The following is a 20,722-nucleotide window of genomic DNA, read 5'->3' on the forward strand; positions in this document are numbered from 1 at the left end:
GCATTACCATCGCCGAATCCCCTACCATCAACATCCTGGGGGTCACCATTGACCAGAAACTTAACTGGACCAGCCATATAAATACTGTGGCTACGAGAGCAGGTCAGAGGCTGGGTATTCTGCGGCGAGTGACTCACCTCCTGACTCCCCAAAGCCTTTCCACCATCTACAAGGCACAAGTCAGGAGTGTGATGGAATACTCTCCACTTGCCTGGATGAGTGCAGCTCCAACAACACTCAAGAAGCTCGACACCATCCAAGATAAAGCAGCCCGCTTGATTGGCACCCCATCCACCACCCTAAACATTCACTCCCTTCACCACCGGCGCACTGTGGCTGCAGTGTGCACCATCCACAGGATGCACTGCAGCAACTCGCCAAGGCTTCTTCGACAGCACCTCCCAAACCCGCGACCTCAACCACCTAGAAGGACAAGGGCAGCAGGTGCATGGGAAGAACACCACCTGCACGTTCCCCTCCAAGTCACACACCATCCCGACTTGGAAATATATCGCCGTTCCTTCATTGTCACTGGGTCAAAATCCTGGAACTCCCTTCCTAACAGCACTGTGGGAGAACCGTCACCACACGGACTGCAGCGGTTCAAGAAGGCGGCTCACCACCACCTTCTCGAGGGCAATTAGGGATGGGCAATAAATGCCGGCCTTGCCAGCGACGCCCACATCCCGTGAACGAATAAAAAAAAAACTTTCAGAAAGCCTTTGATAAGGTACCTCACACTAGGTTACTTCATAAGGTACCTCACACTAGGTTACTCCCCAAAGCCTTTCCACCATCTGCAAGGCACAAGTCAGGAGTGTGATGGAATACTCTCCACTTGCTTGGATGAGTGCAGCTCCAACAACACTCAAGAAGCTCGACACCATCCAAGATTAAGCAGCCCGCTTGATTGGCACCCCATCCGCCACCCTAAACATTCACTCCCTTCACCATCGGCGCAGAGTGGCTGCAGTGTGTACCATCCACAGGATGCACTGCAGCAACTCGCCAAGGCTTCTTCGACAGCACCTCCCAAACCCGCGACCTCTACCACCTGGAAGGACAAGAGCAGCAAGCACATGGGAACAACACCACCTGCACGTTCCCCTCCAAGTCACACACCATCCCGACTTGGAAATATATCGCCGTTCCTTCATCGTCGCTGGGTCAAAATCCTGGAACTCCCTTCCTAACAGCACTGTGGGAGAACCGTCACCACACGGACTGCAGCGGTTCAAGAAGGCGGCTCACCACCACCTTCTCAAGGGCAATTAGGGATGGGCAATAAATGCCGGCCTCACCAGCGACGCCCACATCCAAGTAGAAATTTGAAATACTGAATTAGGAATTGGCTCGAATCTCACAGCCAAAAAGTTGTAGTTAACGCATGTGGTTCAGCTTGGAGACATGTTCCTAGTGGTGTTCCCCAGGGATCGGTCCTAGGCCCCCTATTCTTCACAGTCTTTATTAATGGCCCTGAGAGTGGTGTTGGGAGTATGGTCAGCAGTTTGCAGATGACACCAAAATCTGTGCAAGGGTTAAGATGTACAGAAGTGCATTCAAATCCAAAGATTTAGATGTGCGAGGGGAGTGGGCCACACATTGGCAAATAGTATTTAATTTAGATAAATGTGGTGTTATGCATGTTGGTAGGGCCAACTCAGAATACACGTATCCTTTGCAGAGAACAATACTGAAGGAGGTTGAGAGAGAAAAAGATCTTGGTGTTTTTGTGCACAGATCACTAAAGGTTCATGACCAATGTAGAGAAACAGTAGCTAAAGCTAACAAGGTATTGGGTTGTATTAATAGAACCATTCAGTATAAATCAAAGGACACCATTTTGACACTACACAGGTCACTGGTCAGACCATATGTAGAGTATACTGTGCCCATTTTTGGTCCCCCCACATGGTGGGTAATATAGTGGCTTTGGAAAAGGTCCAGAGGAGAGCTACAGGAATGATTCGTAGCTTAAAGAACCTCTGGCTATTCAGATAGGCTCAAGGACCTTAGTCTATTTACTTCAGAGCAGCTTAGTCATATAGGTGACCTGATAGAGGTCTATAAAATAATTAAAGGGCTGGATAGCGGACCCCATTGATAAGATTATTCCAGTTTAACAATTTGGGGAGGACCAGGGGACATGAGTTTAAACTATGGAAAAGTAGAAATAGACTGGATGTTAGGCAGTTCTTCTTTTCCCAGAAAACTGTGAGCCTCTGGAATACATTGCTGGCTGGCGTGGTAGATGCTCACTCTCTGCATGCCTTCAAGAGGGAGCTGGACCGGTTCCTGACTGGGGCAGAGATCGCATCACATAGAAGGTAAGTTTCCTTATAGATAACATTTAGACCATGTGATCTCCTGGACTGGTTTCCATTGCCTGAGGTCAGAGAGGAATTTACAGAGTATTTTTTCCCTTATTGCTCCTGGGTGTTTGTTCTGTTTTTTTGCCTCTCCCAGGAGATTACATGGTGGGGGTGGGTGTTAGGTGAGGGGGAGGGGAGGTCGGGGGAGGGAAGAAATGTTTAGCCATGATGGTCCAGCTATCATGGTGGGGCAGACCTGGTATGTTCGTATCTGAACGTGCTTTGGGACAATTACAACTGTGCACTGCAAAAGCCAGGCTCTTGGGTTTGGATAATGTGCAAGTTTGCTGAATTTGTTCTATTCTATGCAAGGCTACAGGGAAGGAGCAGGGGAAGAGGGACTAATTGGACAGTTCTTTCAAAGAGCCGGCACAGGCAATGTGGGCCGAATGGCCTCCTTCTGTGCTACATGATTCTATGATTCTATTTATTTGCTGACTTTACGCAACGAATGCGAACATGAAACTATGAATCATTTCCTGCGCGAAAAGAACTTTGCTCTTAATTTTTTATCTAACTTGCAGCATGAAATATGACCCGCTGGAAGCGGTCGTTTTTCTTTGTTGGTAAAAATCAAAACTTGTAAACTGTGCAGTGAACTGACAGTTATAGATTCAGCGCGCTTCTTAAATCGGAATGTTGCAAACCTTGATCCTTTGCTCGTTTCGCGAGTAATGTAATGTGCTTTAGCCCTCTCCTGTGTGTGTGAAACACTGTCAGGTGTTGGGTTTCATTTGGAACAGGGGCTGGTAGTCTCCCACCGAGGCTTCAAAACGGCTGTAAAATGTAAACATGTATTTAAAGTTTGTCATTCTTCCATTGTTCCTTGAAATCCCCTGTATTGTTGCTGGAGTGTTAATTGGGGCATGGGGCATGGTGCACAAGATATTGGGGCATAAAGGGGTGCGTGAGACGGTGCAGAATTATTTTATATTCCGCATGTTTTAAACTGTCATTTCAACGAAGGGTAAGAACTTTGTGCCCCGTTTTAAAATGCGGTTTGATTTGGCATCTCTTAACCTTCCACAGCACATCGTTCAAAAATATTCGAGTAAAGGCATCAGTCTATCAGTCCGTTTCCTGTAACATTTGAAAACATCCAAAGCAGGTGCTGAAAAAGATGGACGTGTTTTATCTAACTAATGAATGCGTTAAACTCAAACTTTGGAAATCGGGTTTCACCATCATTCTGGACAGAAACTGCACCAAACAAGTGTACAATCATGATTTACGGTTTTAATAAAACGTGGCTTTAATGACTACGAATGAGTTTTATGTGCGTTTAGACTTTCTATAAGACTTCTGTCGAATTCCCCCCTCCCTCAAAACTGTATGCACTAGTTTGGCCAATTTCCAAATTATCTGTGTTTAAAATATTGTTCAGTGTGTCTGTAATCTCTGAAAAAACTGAGGATTCAGAAAATGGTACATGGTTCACACTTTGTACTGACACCGAGTACCGTATCCCACTCCCCTGCCAGCTCTCCAAATTACACACATATGTGGTTTGGAAAAGCTTATGATGACAGTCTGGCAACAGTGAAAAGAGCAACAATGAAGGCATTGGATTTCCAGATGATAATGTACTGATTCAGGGGCTGTGAAGAGTTAAAGAGACACCATCATCAAGGAGAATGAGTTTGCCTTCCTGAAACGTTTTACCGAATATAAAAGCCCAATAACAGTAACCTCAGACCAGCAGAAACCCCTCTCTCTTATAGGGTTCCTAACACGCCACATCCCACATTACTGCAAGTCTTACCTCATTCCCATCGCAAGAGTAAAATACTTCTCAAGATTCCTTCCAGACGGACTTTGAAATTTGGAAGGACTCGACCTACATTTTGCCAGTGACTGCATGCAAGAGGTGAGCTAAATTTAATGTTGCACAAATATATTTCTAACATCACAATAGGGGATTCAAGGAGCAACCGTGTTTATCGAAATATGCATTGAACAGCAAAGAAAATACGAATTCATCAGATTATTTTAAAAGTGTTAAATAGTTATGTGAATGTTTCGTTTTATTTGCTTTTGAAGAATAATATTGGAATGATATATAGTTGATATATTTACTAATATAGGATGCAGGTCCCCCCCACCTCCCCCAAATTGAATTACAAGTTTGGAAGTTGCACCTTATAAACTACCTGCACATTGTTCTTTATTCAGTATACATCTGGTTTACAGTGCACCGCTCTTCAAATTCCAACCGGGAATCATGAGGCTCTGCTCCACACTGAGTCTGATCAGGTTACTGTGCGCTCTGCATGGAACAAGTGCATTTGTTCCAGCAAATGTCACCGACAAGCTCCTTTCATCGAACTTCAGCGAGAAACAATCGTCCCGGAGAAAATATCTGGGACCTGGGAATGTCTCTAAAGCCAGACGGAGGCGATATATCTCCCAGAATGACATATCGGTTATTCTCGATTACCACAATAAGGTTCGAGGTCAAGTCATCCCACCTGCTGCAAATATGGAGTACATGGTGAGTTCATTGTCTCATTTCTGAACATAATTCCCCCCGCTGGAATGCATGTACACCAATCAGTAAATCATAGGCGGGTTTTAGTCAGGGGAGACGGTAACACATTTCTAACACGGATTCCTGAAGCTCTCAGCAGCTTCATACCCCCTACTGGAGAAACATTTTTAAAGCTTGATCATACAAAAAATGCAGAGTTCTTTTTACTTTTCACCGGGTTATTTAAAATTCCAAGGAACAAGTCAAAAAACCGATGCTAAAGATTCACTGCAATACGGAAAATTAATTACTGTTAATGCTCAAACTGGTTGGTCCAAGGTTTCAGTTCCCTTCAGTGAGTTCTATAAAGAGGGAATACTAGGAATACTAGAAATGGAAATAAAATGTTATTTGAAAAAAAACAATATTCCTACAGAAGGTCTTTTCATGTCAAACTTTTTGAGGCCGCCTACAGTAACCTGACCATTTTGTGGGATAAAGGATGTAGGAGATGCTTTTCTTAAAAAGTTATTCTAGTATTTCAAAACACATCTTGTCAGCTTGTCTCCAGGGACATGAGCGGGCAGCAGTGACAGACTGAACCATTTAATATTACCTGGTAAGCTCTACTGATCAAATCAATTTGAAGTGTTGGAATATATAAACAACCAACTCAAGCGCTAAAACCTTATTACCATTAATCGGCTACTTTTCACCATCAAATATGTGTAATTTTCAAGAGATTAATAGATGGTTCTTCATGTTTTCTACAATGTCAGTGGGAGATGTTCATTTTTGTTTGTCCTACAAAAATAAAATATATCCTCACTATAAATATCTCTTTAAAAGGGACATCAACTAATGAAAATTTATTTTTTTATTTATTTTCAAGCACACGTGGTAAGGTAAATCATGTTAAAATATATCATCTTTCTCTTGCATCATGATAGATGCAAAATGATGAGTCATTGACCTTCCAAACAAAAAAAGAGGTTCCAACAATTTGATGAAGATGGTGTCACTTTAAAATCAACCAAATAAAACAAATTAGGATCAGGGAATAGGAGGTTCGCACATTTTCCTTTCATCTCTGGGATCTGGCTTCAGATATAATCTAGACTGAAGGGATGAAACTCTCTCTCTGCTGGCTGTCAGGGTCCTATCTGAAATGGATTTAGTCTCAATGGATTTAGTCTCAACCTAATTCCGATCGTGTAAAACTGCTTCAAATTCAGCATACATTGGCAACAGATTCACAATTTAGTCGGAAAGGCCATAATAAAGGTTTGTGTTAGAATTGTTCAAATCCACACTGGTGGGGGTACTTTTCTGATACATTAGCGAGACGGAGCGGAAAAGTTTTACTCCGGTTCTGTCCAATCTATGCCTAGCCTACAAGTGCTTGAAACTCAGCGTGCCGAAATGGAAAATGTTCTGTTCTCCAGCAGTAACGTTCCTCACTTCCAGCAAAAAAATTATGTCCAAAGAAAAGCATCAACTTTCACAATAACTTTTATTTTTTTGCTGTAAGAGTGAACACTGATGACATCACTAAGGAGGAGGAGTTTGTGAGCCAAATGGTATGAGGGGACAGATTGAAGCATCCTGGTTTTGATGTATCAATTAAAGCTCATTCAGCTCTCACAATATAAAAGCACTCAATTCTGCAAGCCGGAAGCCTACTTTTGCACCAGTATGAATTTTCCCATAACTACATTTATCATGTTTGTGGCCTCTTTAAAAGAGATTGCTCAATTGTGGGAAGTTTTGTGTATTTTCCACCTACTGGAACTGAATTGAAGCTTCCGGAACCCATTTCACATAGGGCTCTTACAGCTGTCAGAGATCAGGCTTTTATCCAGTCGCTCGGTATCGGAGTCAAATCCAGATCTTAGAGATGAAAGAACGGTATCTTAATTCACTGGACCATCCAATTGTCCCAGCACACACTGATCCAACAATATTGATTCCTCTGTATTTTTTCCCATTTTCATGTACCCTGAATTTTCTCGATGTCTGTTGCACCAGAAAGTTACACCGTTCACCAGCAGAGGGAGTTGCATGCAAGTTTCCTGGATAACTTAATTTACAACACTTGTTGTATGTTCATTTGTATCTGCAGTGGTGCAAATTCTGGAGAGGTTGCGTTTTAAAAATGCAGTGAGCAGTTTAGGCCCCAGGAAACTTGAGTGTAGAAGCGGTACACTCTCTGTAAAGACTTAGGGACAGGAAGGGGAAGCTGCAGAGATTGTTTCCTTGCCCTTTTGCATTTCATCCACTTCATCCGACCCATGGGTTTAATGGGCCAAATAGCCTCCTTCTGTACTTTAATCAAACTATGATTCTATGTTTCTAGAGTATCTCCCACCCTTATCTAAAGTGGGTTCCTCGTGCCAGAACCAAGGCCAGCTGTGCCCACATGGCATCATGACAGGGCAGCATCTCTCTAAAGGGCTGTCAATTTTTCACAGGAAGACTTGCAAGCCCTCCCGGAAGAGGACAAACCCCTGGTATGCAACAGTGTCAGCCTTGTTGCCTGGTGGGATGTAGCTCAGATACTCAGTGCCAATGTCTTCTGTCATGTTGTCTTACTGTCCTTGCCTCCACAAACTGCTGTTTCTTCTCCATTAAGGATTGCATACCTTCTCTAGAATCGCTCTGAATATGTGGGGTGCATTAGAGGGGGAAGGGGTTGAAAAATGTACGGGTGGGAGGAGGGGTCTTGAGCAAAACTATGAAAAAAAATCTGTAAAGCCAAAAATCAGAAAGAAAAATTTTTGAACTCTTCAAAGATGTCAAACTCTTCATTTCTGCCTGGATCAGGTGACTGGGGGACTGGCTGCTCCTGTTTTATATGGGTCTTTTTTTTATTCGTTCACGGGATGTGGGCGTCGCTGGCAAGGCCAGCATTTATTGCCCATCCCTAATTGCCCTCGAGAAGGTGGTGGTGAGCCGCCTTCTTGAACCGCTGCAGTCCGTGTGGTGACGGTTCTCCCACAGTGCTGTTAGGAAGGGAGTTCCAGGATTTTGACCCAGTGACAATGAAGGAATGGCAATATATTTCCAAATCGGGATGGTGTGTGACTTGGAGGGGAACGTGCAGGTGGTGTTGTTCCCATGTGCCTGCTGCTCTTGTCCTTCTAGGTGGTAGAGGTCGCGGGTTTGGGAGGAGCTGTCGAAGAAGCCTTGGCGAGTTGCTGCAGTGCATCCTGTGGATGGTACACATTGCAGCCATAGTGTGCCGGTGGTGAAGGGAGTGAATGTTTAGGGTGGTGGATGGGGTGCCAATCAAGCGGGCTGCTTTATCTTGGATGGTGTCGAGCTTCTTGAGTGTTGTTGGAGCTGCACTCATCCAGGCAAGTGGAGAGTATTCCATCACACTCCTGACTTGTGCCTTGTAGATGGTGGAAAGGCTTTGGGGAGTCAGGAGGTGAGTCACTCGCCGCAGAATACCCAGCCTCTGACCTGCTCTCATAGCCACAGTATTTATATGTCTGGTCCAGTTAAGTTTCTGGTCAATGGTGACCCCCAGGATGTTGATGGTGGGGGATTCGGCGATGGTAATGCCGTTGAATGTCAAGGGGAGGTGGTTAGACTCTCTCTTGTTGGAGATGGTCATTGCCTGGCACTTATCTGGCGCGAATGTTACTTGCCACTTATGAGCCCAAGCCTGGATGTTGTCCAGGTCTTGCTGCATGCGGGCTCGGACTGCTTCATTATTTGAGGGGTTGCGAATGGAACTGAACACTGTGCAGTCATCAGCGAACATCCCCATTTCTGACCTTATGATGGAGGGAAGGTCATTGATGAAGCAGCTGAAGATGGTTGGGCCTGGGACACTGCCCTGAGGAACTCCTGCAGCAATGTCCTGGGGCTGAGATGATTGGCCTCCAACAACCACTACCATCTTCCTTTGTGCTAGGTATGACTCCAGCCACTGGAGAGTTTTCCCCCTGATTCCCATTGACTTCAATCTTACTAGGGCTCCTTGGTGCCACACTCGGTCAAATGCTGCCTTGATGTCAAGGGCAGTCACTCTCACCTCACCTCTGGAATTCATCTCTTTTGTCCATGTTTGGACCAAGGCTGTAATGAGGTCTGGAGCTGAGTGGTCCTGGCGGAACCCAAACTGAGCATCGGTGAGCAGGTTATTGGTGAGTAAGTGCCGCTTGATAGCACTGTCGACGACACCTTCCATCACTTTGCTGATGATTGAGAGTAGACTGATGGGGCGGTAATTGGCCGGATTGGATTTGTCCGGCCAATTACCGCCCCATCAGTCTACTCTCAATCATCAGCAAAGTGATGGAAGGTGTCGTCGACAGTGCTATCAAGCGGCACTTACTCACCAATAACCTGCTCACCGATGCTCAGTCTAACTAACAGAGTGCAGTAGCAGCATAAAAGCAGGAATTATCCAGGTAGAGCACCACGAGGTGAATGGCGCTCCTATGCAAATAAATTCCACAGGGTTTGGGCAGGCGGATTGTTAAAGCTGCCAAAAAGATCGAAGAAACTCACGCCTAGCACATTAACAGCACATAAACGGCATAATATGCTAAATGCGAGTTTCCTCAAACTTTTTTAGTGCAATAAAAGCGTAAGTGCTGAAGACTGCAAGGAAAATCAGTACCTTTTTCTCTGTCTCTCTTTGTTTCTGTTTAACTGTCTCTCCCTCGCTTTTCCTGCCTTCCCTCCAGTAATTTTAATATTCTGGAATAAACGTAGTGGGATGAATATCTTTGGTTCATCCCAGTTCCTTAGAGTTAGTCCAGTGCATTACTTTTGCATTCTAGGACTGTCAACTCAAATCATGTTTCTTTACAAAATAATGAATAAAGAGGTTGTTGGGGGAATCAGCTCAATTAATCAGCACAGGAGGGTGTTCATATTTTTAACAATTTATTTACACAAATTTTTGTGTGAATCAAAATGGGAGTGGAACACTTTCCATGTTGCATTCCAGTATCAGCAGGGCTAGTGTGATTTCCAAAGCTATAAATATTTATAGTGCAGGCTTTTTCTGATATGCAGTTTCAGAAAGAGATGCAGTTCTACTGCTTAATGTAGCCAGAACAGATCTATTCTTAAAGAGGATGTAAATTCTATGTTCTTTTGCTTTTGATAAGCTTCATATAGCACTTGATTTTCAAGTCTACTTGTTGGAACAGACTTGTTCTCCCCATAGATAGTAATATAAGGTTAGAAATGACTGTTGGCAATTTTGGTAGATGATTGCTTAATGACATTCCTCTGCTCACTATTTTAATTGAGACGTTATCTCATTTGAAATAAACAGGTTAAAATAATGAGCAGAGAAATGTCCTACAGTAATATCACCAATGGTAATTACCAGCCTATAGTCTACAAATAGCAATCTTTAACTACTTATGTCAGTTGAAAACAGGACAATTGGAAATGCTATGTACAATGAACATTAGGTGATTGAAGAGTAGTAACTGTGAAATACACATTGTTTGGTTTTGATTAGATTGGTTGAAGGTTTCTAAGCACCATGGCATTGTCAGTGATGACCATTCAACAGCAGCTGGCTTGCAGCTTTAGAAAATTACAGACCACCAACAAACGGATGGTGAAAAGGATGTCAGCCTTTCACCAGCATCATTTATAACCATTTCTAGCATAAGTTAGAATGTTTACACGGGGGGAAAAAAACAGACTTTAGAGGTGACTGTGTAGAAAAGGTCACAGAAACGACGAGAGAAGCAGAAAGGGCAAAACATCAGACGCAAAGGAGGCAATAACTATTGAATTACAGAGGGTCAAATAGCTAGTGCCCCAGTATCAATAAACACTGACCTGTATATCAAGGATGATGATAACTACTGACTCTTCATTATGAAAGCTAAGTTACAAAACGGTTTGTCCACCTAAGCCAAGATTGTTTTTAACTTTAACAGGAACAAAGGAGACTTCTTGTTTCTGTAACCACAATATAACAGTGTCTGCATTTTGAATGGTTACATAATGGGCCAGAAATCGCTCTGAGCGGTGAACAAACGGTGCTCACCGCTCCACAGATTTATACTCGCCCATAACTTTACTGTGGGAACTTCCTCTAATGTGAACCTGAAAAGAGCCCAGCGTTAACTCCAGCAAAACTAGGATCCAAGCGAATGACAAGAGGATTGCGCTCTCCCCTCGACTAATCAGATTGCAGCTTTATTGACAAGCCACAAAGAGTCAGTGCAAGCTGCAACGAGTCAAAACCAGGAAGTGAAAGCTACAATAGTGAAATCATTGTAAAAACAGTTAGAGAAGGCAAAAAAGAGTAAGAATATTGAAATAAAAAAGAGATAAAAGAGACAGAAAGAAAAAGTTAAAAAAAATGTTTTAATTATTTAAAAGAAATGCCCAAGAACTATTAAAATCGCAATGAATGAGACTCCATATGTTTTAAATTTAATTTTCAGTGCCAGAGAAGTAGTTTGGCAGTCATTAAGACTTACCACATTGTTAAAACTTACTTTAGACCCGATGGGGGAGAAATTGGATAAGGGTCCGTTTCAGGAGGTGGTACGCTACCACCCCATGCCCGATGGACCCTACGCAGGCAGCACATGAACTTCGTGCTGCCTGCTACTTACCATGAAATCTCCGTGCAACCAACGCAACCTACGCTGCTGAGAGGCTGCACGAAGAATGAGGAAGCTGGAAATGGGGCGTGCACAGCGCACGTCATCAGCAGCCTGCACCTCTTAAATGCGCAGGCACATTTCAAATGGCAGGTACACAGCTTACTCACAGGAGGGAAAGATGGTCACGAGAATAGCTGGACCGGCACGAGAGAGGGCTTCACGCATCTCGGACGATGCTCTGGAGGGCTGGTGGAAGGCGTGGATGAAAGGAGGGCCAGCATGTACCCACAGGGTGGCCGGAGACCCTCCAGACTGCAGCTCCGCAGGCATTGGCAGGCTGTGGCACAGGAAGTAAACGCCAGCAGCATTGCACCAGGCATGTGGGTGCAGTGCTGAAAGAAGTTCAATGATTTGACACGAGTGGTCAAGGTGAGTGAACACAAGTGTCAAGAGGCACACCCTACCAACTGCACCACTGCTCCACGCACGACACCCCCTGTCACCCACCCACCAACAAACACTGCCCATCCATAGGCAATGCTGTGCTCGGCACGCTGCATCTCACCCCCACAAAGTACCACACTTGCAGGCCACACAACCATCACTCACAAGTCACACAAACTGGCAGCTATTTGACCATGACATGCACATCACCCACACATCTTGCAGGATACTCACTGACACACTGTCCTTTGTCTTGCAGGAGAAGGTGGCGCATAACAGCTGGCAGCAGGAGGGACCTGAGGGTGGACGGGCACGTTTGCACGTCCTCACCCTCCTAGAGGAGACAGTGCTCAGGATCATTGGGCAGGCCATCGCTGCAGCCGTCAAAATATGTCGTGATGGAGGTCCCGATGAAGGGGGTCTCTGCATATCGAATGCTCCTTCTCATTTTCCACATCTCCCTCCTCCCATAATCTTTTCTGACTCACTTGCTGCAGATGCTGTCGGCACTCACGTCTTACTTGCTCCTCTCCCCACTCCACAACTCAACCTGTTTCCCTTTGTCATTGCAGATACCCAAGAACATGTGGCGGCACCGTCCGAGGAGGAGGAGGAGGAGGAGGAGGGGGACACTGAAGCCACACCGTCACTCAATCTGACACTTGCTTCCAGCAGCTCAGAGACTGACACTGCTCGTCCTTTAGAGGTTAGGTTAGAGGAGGGATCTGCACGTAGTGAGACACCGAGCACAAGTGCACAGGAGCTGGGGGGAGGGGAATGGATACCACAGGTGCCAGCTCGTCGGAGGGCGAGGTCGCTCACTAGTTCTGCTGCAGAGGAGTCAGATGAGGACTTCGATGGGCCAGGCTACAGAAGATGGCTGATGGGCGTATACCACCAAATGCTTGGGGCACTGGAAAGCCTGCCAGAAAGCCTGCGCACAATGAGAAGGGGCATGGAGGAGTCCAGCTCCAACTTGGCACAGAGCTTTACACAGAGCTTGGAGCCCATCCTTTCCAACATGGAACGGGTGGTCACCTCCATCAGCACACCTGTGGAACCCACCATGATGCAGCGTCTGATGACTGATGTCACAGCATCCATTGCAGCACAAACATCTGTCATCCAAGGTCTCACTGCTGCATCTGCAGCTCAGACTGCTGCTATCGTGGGTCTGGGGACCACTGTGGAACGGGGCTTCCAGGGCGTCACAGCAATCCAGCAATCCGTTCTCCAGCCGATCACCTGGATTGCTGAGGCGCCGCCCCGGGAGAGTGGCAGTGGTGCCATGGCAGTCGGACCTGCTGTCCTTTCTCAGGACGACAGCCTTCCTGATCCCACCCCTGACACTTCGCCAGTGCCCTTGCTGTTACCTATGGGCCAGCCAGGCCAGACTGCTGCAGCCCATGCTGAGATGGTGCAGTCTGAAGCCGGGCCCTCCCGGCCCACAGCTGCTCGAGGTCGTCCTCCAAGGCCATCTGCACGCTCCTCCATTGAAGGCCAGCAGCCTCCCACCAATCATGCTCCAGCCACTGGGGAAGCACCTCGTAGGAGCATGAGGATAGGTAAAGGCAGACGAACAAAAGGCACTAAGAGAATGCACGGGGTGAATAGTTCTGTTATGTTTGCATAATTTCATTTATTCATTGATAAATGAGACTTTGATTTTGTATTTGGTGGTTTTTATTTATGCAATGAGCTGAGGGGGACACCAATGTGTAATCAGATGGAGGGCGATTTGATTGTCTAGTGTGAGCGGAAAAGTGGGGAGTGTAGGACTGATGGTGAGTTGGGGGATGTAGTTCACATTATTGATAGTGGGCACGGATCAGGCGAGCACGCAGAGCTCTTGCAGACAAGGCGTGTGGTTCCTGTTACACCCTTGCGTCTTCCTCCACTTCCTCTTCCAGCTTCAGCCCCTCCTCCTCCTGCTCCTCCTCAGCTTCTTCCTCCACCTGCTCCTCCACCTCTTCCTCCTCTTGCTTCTCCTCCTCCACCTCTGGCTCAGGGTCCTCTCCAATCATTGGTGGTAAAGGCTGGTCCCCCATGATGGCGAGGTTGTGCAGCATGCAGCATACAACCACAGATCTGCCCACCAGCTCAGGAGAGTACTGCAGGGCTCCTCCAGACCGATCTAGGCAGCGGAAGCGTTGTTTGAGGAGGCCTATGGTGTGCTCCACGATGTTGCGTGTGGCAACATGGCTCTCATTATAGGCCTGCTGTGCACGTGTGCATGGGTTCCTGACCGGTGTCATCAGCCATGTCGTGAGGGGATAGCCCTTGTCGCCCAGTAACCTGCCTTTGACTTGCCAGGTCGGGTGAAAGATAGCTGGCATGTTGGACTGCCGCATGATGAAGACGTTGTGACTGCTCCCAGGGTAGCGAGCATCGACCTCCATGATCCGATGCGTGTGGTCACACACCAGCTGCACGTTGAGGGAGTGGAATCCCTTTCGGTTGATGAAGACAGGTGAGTTGATGTGCGGGGTACGCAGGGCAATATGTGTGCAGTCTATGGCATCCTGCACTATGGAGAAGCCAGCAATGCGGGCGAACCCCTGTGCTCATTCGTTCTGCTTGTCTCTGTGCAGAGGGAAGGTGATGAACCTGTTCCTCATCTGGTACAGTGCGTCTGTGACCTCCCTCATGCAGCAGTGCACTGCATACTGCGAGATGTTGCACATGTCGCCAGCAGAGGTCTGAAATACTCCTGAGCCGTAGAAATTCAGTGCTACGGTGACCTTCACAGCCACAGGCAATGCTGTCCTCACCCTGCTCTGAGGCTGCAGTTGTGGCCGCACCAGTTGACAGATCTTGGTCACTGCTTCCTTGGTGAACCTCAGGCGTCAGATGCAATCCTCCTCGGTCATATTGAGGTAAGAGAATTGATCCCGGAAGGCCCTCATTGGGTAGGGCCTCCTGCTCAGTGCCCTGCGCCTCCTCGTCCTCCGTCTCCTCGCAGCTTGACCTGCTATACGTGGCCTCTCTACATGCTCCCAATCTTTATCAATGCCCAGCGGGAGCTCTAGCAGACCGCCCATGGTTGGCAGGAATGTCGTTCCACCAGGGTTGTAACTTTCTGACCTGTAAGGCAATACCTGCCAAAGCACTCTCAAAAGTGGTATAGCAACTCTCAATAAGAATAGGGAGCTTCAAAAAACACTTCCTACTCCTCCTGCAGCCAGAAGCAATATTCCAGCAACTAACCTGCAACACTTGCATGGCCCCTTTAAGTAGTGCTGGTGGGGGATCCTTCAGGCACTGTAAGAAACGTTTAGATGGTCAGGGATAAGACTGTGCGTTGAGTTGAACGTTAAGGTTGAAAATGGTGTGTATCACTTTAAATCAGCCTTGCACACTGATTGCACGTATTTTCTCCCTACTTTACAAGCTTCCAGTGTTCGGTATTTGCACATGCGCTAACTCCTATACCAAGATGGCGTCTGGCATACGTCATGCAAGAAACGTGCGTGCGCATCCAAGACGCCATCTTGGATGTTGGAGAGGCTGCGTAGTACCGAAACGATGGGCGCTACACGGCCCAATTTATCACCCGATATATTTGAGCATACCTGTTTTGTGGTAAGATTAGTTAGTTTCCAGCTGGGCAGGAAAGCAAGTTGGCGCTGGTCCATTTATTCTATTGATTGCAGCCGGCGAGGTTCCTTTAAGGTGAAGCTCTGTCGCTGGTGAACCAGGAATTCCGTGATGGTCTGTGCCTGTGCAGTCGCCAGAACTTGCTGTTCGATTTCACCACTAATAACGGTGAGCATTATTGAGCTCACCGTTATTTTGGAAGCAATTTCCAGCCCAACATAGGTTTGTGCATTCATGAGTAAATTCATACTCTTTGCAATTTGGGTGTTTTGGGAGATTAAAATTGGTATTTGTGAAACTGAATACGAATCCTCTGCTAAAATGTTAAAATCATGGAACACATGGACCTAGAAATTCAATGGCGCTGCCCCTGATTTACAGGCATAAAATGGGTGTTAAGGGTCTGGTATAGTGGGCAGCGTGCATGAGCTCATTCCATGCCGGAAGTGTGTCGCCTGCCATATTGGTTATGGCTGCTCAGTACGTGTCCAGAATGCTCTCCTGAAACTGGCGTTACGTCCATTGCATATACAAATCAAAGGCCCAAACCCCGTTTCAGGCCCCTTTGCCAAATTGGACAGTGAGCGACTGCAGCATGCGGCATGCAGGCTGCAGTCAGTTTCTTCAGGTGGTCAGCAGCCAAACCTTAAAGGGGCCACCCGAAAGGTAAGTTAAACATTTTTTTACTGACCTTATTGTGAAGCCAAGAGGAGCAGGCCTAGTCCTCCCGACTCCACATTACTACCGCAGGCTGCTGCAGGCCACCGCATGCCCCCCATCCCTCCTGAATGCCTCCCCCGAGGCCCTCAGCTGGCATCCGAACTGGCCGATCTTGCTTCCTCTTGCCTGCAGCTCGCCAGATCAATTTGCTGTGGTCCTACCACCGACCTTATTATGTGCGTGCAGTGGGCGTGATCCAGTTTCTAGGCCATGTTTATTGTATCCAAGGGCAGCACATTAGAATGGAATGTAGGAAAATAGAATCTCTGCGGCAGAGGGTCTCTGTGCATGAACAGCAATTGACCACATTCTGCAGCATCAGAGAGGAGGAGGGGTTTCTGGATTGTACTGTCCAGAATATGGCTGCCCAAGAGGCAGAGTGAGATAGTTCAGAACACAGGAATAGTGTAGAAACAGAGAACTGGGAGACCATGCGCAGGGGCAGCAGAAGGAGACAGGTGTCGCAGGTGCAGGGAATTCCTAGTTACTGGAACTGATTAATAGTTACATGGTGTTTGACAAGTATGAGGTGGATAGTGATTCAGAAGAGGGTGGCTCTGAGCAGCACTGTGATACAGTGTAGTAAGGCTCTACCAAAGTGGGTGAGAGGCAGGTAGACTGCAAGAATAGGAGAGTGATAGCAATGGAGGATTCTATAATTGGAGTATAGACAGCCTTTCTCACAATTGTGACCAGGAGTCCTGGATCGTATGTTGCCTCCCCACTGCCAGGGTGAAATTCATCATGGAATAGGTGGAAAAATTTTGGCAAAGGGAGGAAGAGCATCATGGTCCATATTGGAATAATGATATAGAAGTTTGAGGTCTTGTAGATAGAGTTTAAGGAGCTACGCACTAGATCGATAAACAAGACCTCAAGGGTGGTAAACTCCAACTTGCTTCCCATGTCATGCACTGGACAGGTTAAGGAGATGAAGAATGGAAGATCAATGTTTAAGGCTGCAAGGCTGATACAGGAGGCAAGCATTCATCGTCTTGGGGCATTGGATCAATTTATGGAAAAGGGAAAGACTATACTGAAGGGACGGCCTTCACCTGAACGGCACCAATTTCCTTATGGGAGGGTGAATAGAGCAGTGAGGGATGGGAAGAGATTAGGTTTGAGGCCAGAGGGGGAAAGCAGGACAAATAGAGCTACTGGAATTGAAGCAGAAGGCTTAGTTAAAATAAATAGTGAGAAAATATTATGAGAGGAGACAGGAAAAGCTATGAGAGAGAAGGAAGGAATATCAAAAAAATTAAGTAAGAAAACCAGGAAAAAGAATAAGGGTCAACATAGTTAAGGTCAGCATAAGAGTAGAAAAAGATAATGAAATGTTAATGGTGCTGGGCTGGAAAAGAGCAAAGTTTAGTGAGATGAAAGGGTAGTTGGCACAGACACAATGGACCAAATGGCCTCCTTCTCTACCATAAACTTCTAAGGTTCTGTAGTTCTAAATTTCCAATGCCCACTACTGGAGAGAAAGGCTTCCCAATGGAAGTGTGAAGTTTGAAAATTACCCATGAAACATCTGCTTTTTCTCTGAGAAACTCCATTCCTCCTCCTCTTTTCCTTGGTGTGAATAATCACAGGAAGAAGAAAACTCATAAGCTGATGACACTTACTGAGCAACTATCTCCAGGTCTCACAATCGTTGCTAAACACGATTCCATGTCTTGCTTCCTCAACAGAAGCCTCTTCACAATCTCCAGCTCCACCACACAGCTATCTACTCAAACCTGCCTTTAGAAACATAATGGCCCACAGAGGGGTCCCAGCCTGTTCTGTTTCCACTTCAGTCTTTCCACTTTGTCCAATCCAAGGCTATCTGACCTGTATCTCAACACCTTCCTGACTGCAGCCATTCAGCGAGTTCCTGGGCTGCCTAGCCTCAACTTCTTTGTCACTCTCTGCCTAACATGACCCGATTTAACCTATACACATTCTCAACTCTTGTCTGTAGAGCAGCTGTGTGGCCAAGGCCCAAGTCTGATGCAGTCAAGAAAATAAAACTCTGTGTAAAAAATTCCAGGGACGTATTTTCTTTTAAACTTGCATTGTTCCAATTTAGGCAAGTTTCAGGATTATTCATTAAAATATAAGTAGAGCCTTTAAAAAGTAGATTGGTGTATTTAGGATTCAATTTTATTATAAATATTTACTGTCAGATTCAGTACGTAGAGTTTAATGATGCTTTAGAAAATAATTTAGTGAAGGGGCTCAGATAATTATTTATACTTAAATTACTTAATGGTTACAAATATGAGTTTCAGGCTCAAAGGAACATTGGCTAATTTATTTATGTTTTGTTGAGCGAGTAGAGAGAGGGCAAAGGCCCTGCTGAGTGTGAGAAAAGAGAAAGAGATGTTGCCAAATGGTGGGAGAGAAGGAGAGAGAATCTGTTGAAGGGGATGGAGAGGAAGAGCTAAAGACATCTTTTTATTGGTTGGCAGAGAGAAGGCGAAATAGTTTGTTAAAGTGGGGAGAAGGGTAAAGCAGACCCTGACGTGGAAGAGTGAGAACCTAGCGAGGGTAGGAGGGGAGACCTTGTTAAGTAAGTTGGGCGGGTGGGGGTAGGGATGGGGAGGGGCAGGGGGGAGAAGAGACTCTTTTGGAGGATAGAGACAGAAAGAGGCCATGTTGTGGGAAGGAGGCAGATGATATTACTTTTCTCCCCCTCACACCCATGGGAGAGAGAGAAAGGCCCCATTGCAAAGGGGAGAGGGAGATGTTGAGAGAAACCCTGTTGAATGGCGTTAAAGATAACGAGCATGGCCCTGTTCAAGGGTTGGGAAAGATGGAGAGGGAGTGGATATGGGGAGACAGGAAGAGACAGAGAAAGAGATACATTGTTGAGAGAGGCTAGAGTGATAAAGTCTCTCGCTGGGCAAGGAGGATGGAGAGAGCGATAACCGGTTGAAGGGGTGAGTGAGAAGGAGACAGACCCTAAAACAGAGAGAGCAATAGATATGGAAACAAAGGGGTTGAATTTCCCAGCGGGGGGGGGTGGTGGGGGAGGGAGTTTCTGTGGTTCTTCCGCTGAAGTTAAGACAGACGATCAGAAGAACCCCCGTGGAAATTCACCCTCCTATTGGGCAGAATTTTAACTGTGAAAAATGGGTGGATTGGGGGCGGAGGGGGGGGGCATTGAAAATTGCTACAATTTCAGACCTGGCCTCAACCTGACTCCAACTCGCCCATTTCTGGTTTTCAACGAGGTGAGACGCGGGGTAGGCGACCAACCCGCTCCCAGGAGGCAGGTTGGTCAATAAAACCTTTCAAGGAGGCTGCGGGCCACCATTTTGAAAGGTTTTGCAATCGCTACCCCTGGGGGCCATGATTCCCGGGCCTTCTCCGTCACGCCGCGTGAGAGGAGGCGAGAAGGCCCGAAACTGCAGGTAAGTGCCTTTAGGGCACAGTTTGTGGGCCCAGCGGAGCAGGAGTGCTTCCCCCAGGCCCAACAAGCCTACCTGCAGCGATCCCTCAACGATCGCGGACCCCCCCCACAACGATCGCGGCCCCACCCGATCTTCGATTCCTCCCCCCCCAACAATCACGGACCCCCTCAACGATCACAGACCACCCCCCCCCCCGATCTCCGATCCCCTCTCCAATGATCGCAGACCCCTCCCACCAACGACCACGGACCACCGCAGTGACCCCTGATACGGACCAACCCCCCCCCCCCCCCGCCCCAGTGACTGGCCCCCGATCCCTCTCCCGATGACTGACCTCCCACCCCCCCTGATGACAGAATCCCCCCCTGTGACCCCATGCCCACTGTTGCCCCTGTGCCCACCCATGCCCCCCATGCCCCCTCCATCCATATAATCTAAGACTTACCTGAAGACTTAATTTTTCACACCCTCTTCCTTGCTCTAAAAAGAGCACAAAAAATAGGAGCAGCAGTAGGCCATACGGCCCCTCGAGCCTGCTCTGCCATTCAATCAGACCATGGCTGATCTTCAACCTCAACTCCACTTTCCTACCCATTCCCCATAGCCCATGATTCCCCTAGAGTCTAAAAATCTGTCTATCTTAGCCTTGAATATATTCAATGACTCAGCATCCACAGTCCTCTGGGGTAGAGAATTCCAAAGACTCACAACCCTCTTAGTGAAGAAATTCCTCCTCATCTCAGTCTTAAATGGTCGACCCCTTATCCTGTGACTATGCCCCCTAACTCTAGACTCTCCAGCCTGGGGAAACAACCTCTCAGCATCTACCCTATCAAGCCCCCTCAGAATCTTATATGTTTCAATGAGATCACCTCTCATTCTTCTAAACTCCAGAAAGTATAGGCCCATTCTACTCAATCTCTCCTCATAGGACAACTCTCTCCTCCCAGGAATCAATCTAGTGAACCTTCGTTGCACCGCCTCTAAGGGAAGTATATCCTTCCTTAGATAAGGAGACCAAAACTGCACGCAGTACTCCAGGTTGGGTCTTACCAAGGTCCTGTACAATTATAGTAAAACTTCCTTACTCTTGTACTCCAACCCCCTTGCAATAAAGGCCAATAT

The 20,722-nt window shown here is 46.7% G+C and overlaps 1 protein-coding gene across 1 annotated transcript in view; it reads left to right on the plus strand.

Moving 5' to 3' along the window:
• The first annotated feature begins 4,593 nt into the window (after positions 1–4,593).
• LOC137306649 (peptidase inhibitor 15-like) overlaps positions 4,594–20,722 on the plus strand; it is a 30,070-nt gene continuing 13,941 nt past the window's right edge. The window contains exon 1 of the mRNA XM_067975992.1: positions 4,594–4,863. Within this exon, the coding sequence (XP_067832093.1) occupies positions 4,594–4,863 (270 nt within the window). The remainder of the gene's footprint in view (positions 4,864–20,722) is intronic.

The sequence above is a fragment of the Heptranchias perlo genome, chromosome 3 (assembly GCF_035084215.1).
Source record: "Heptranchias perlo isolate sHepPer1 chromosome 3, sHepPer1.hap1, whole genome shotgun sequence".
In the NCBI taxonomy this organism is placed as follows: Eukaryota; Metazoa; Chordata; class Chondrichthyes; order Hexanchiformes; family Hexanchidae; genus Heptranchias; species Heptranchias perlo.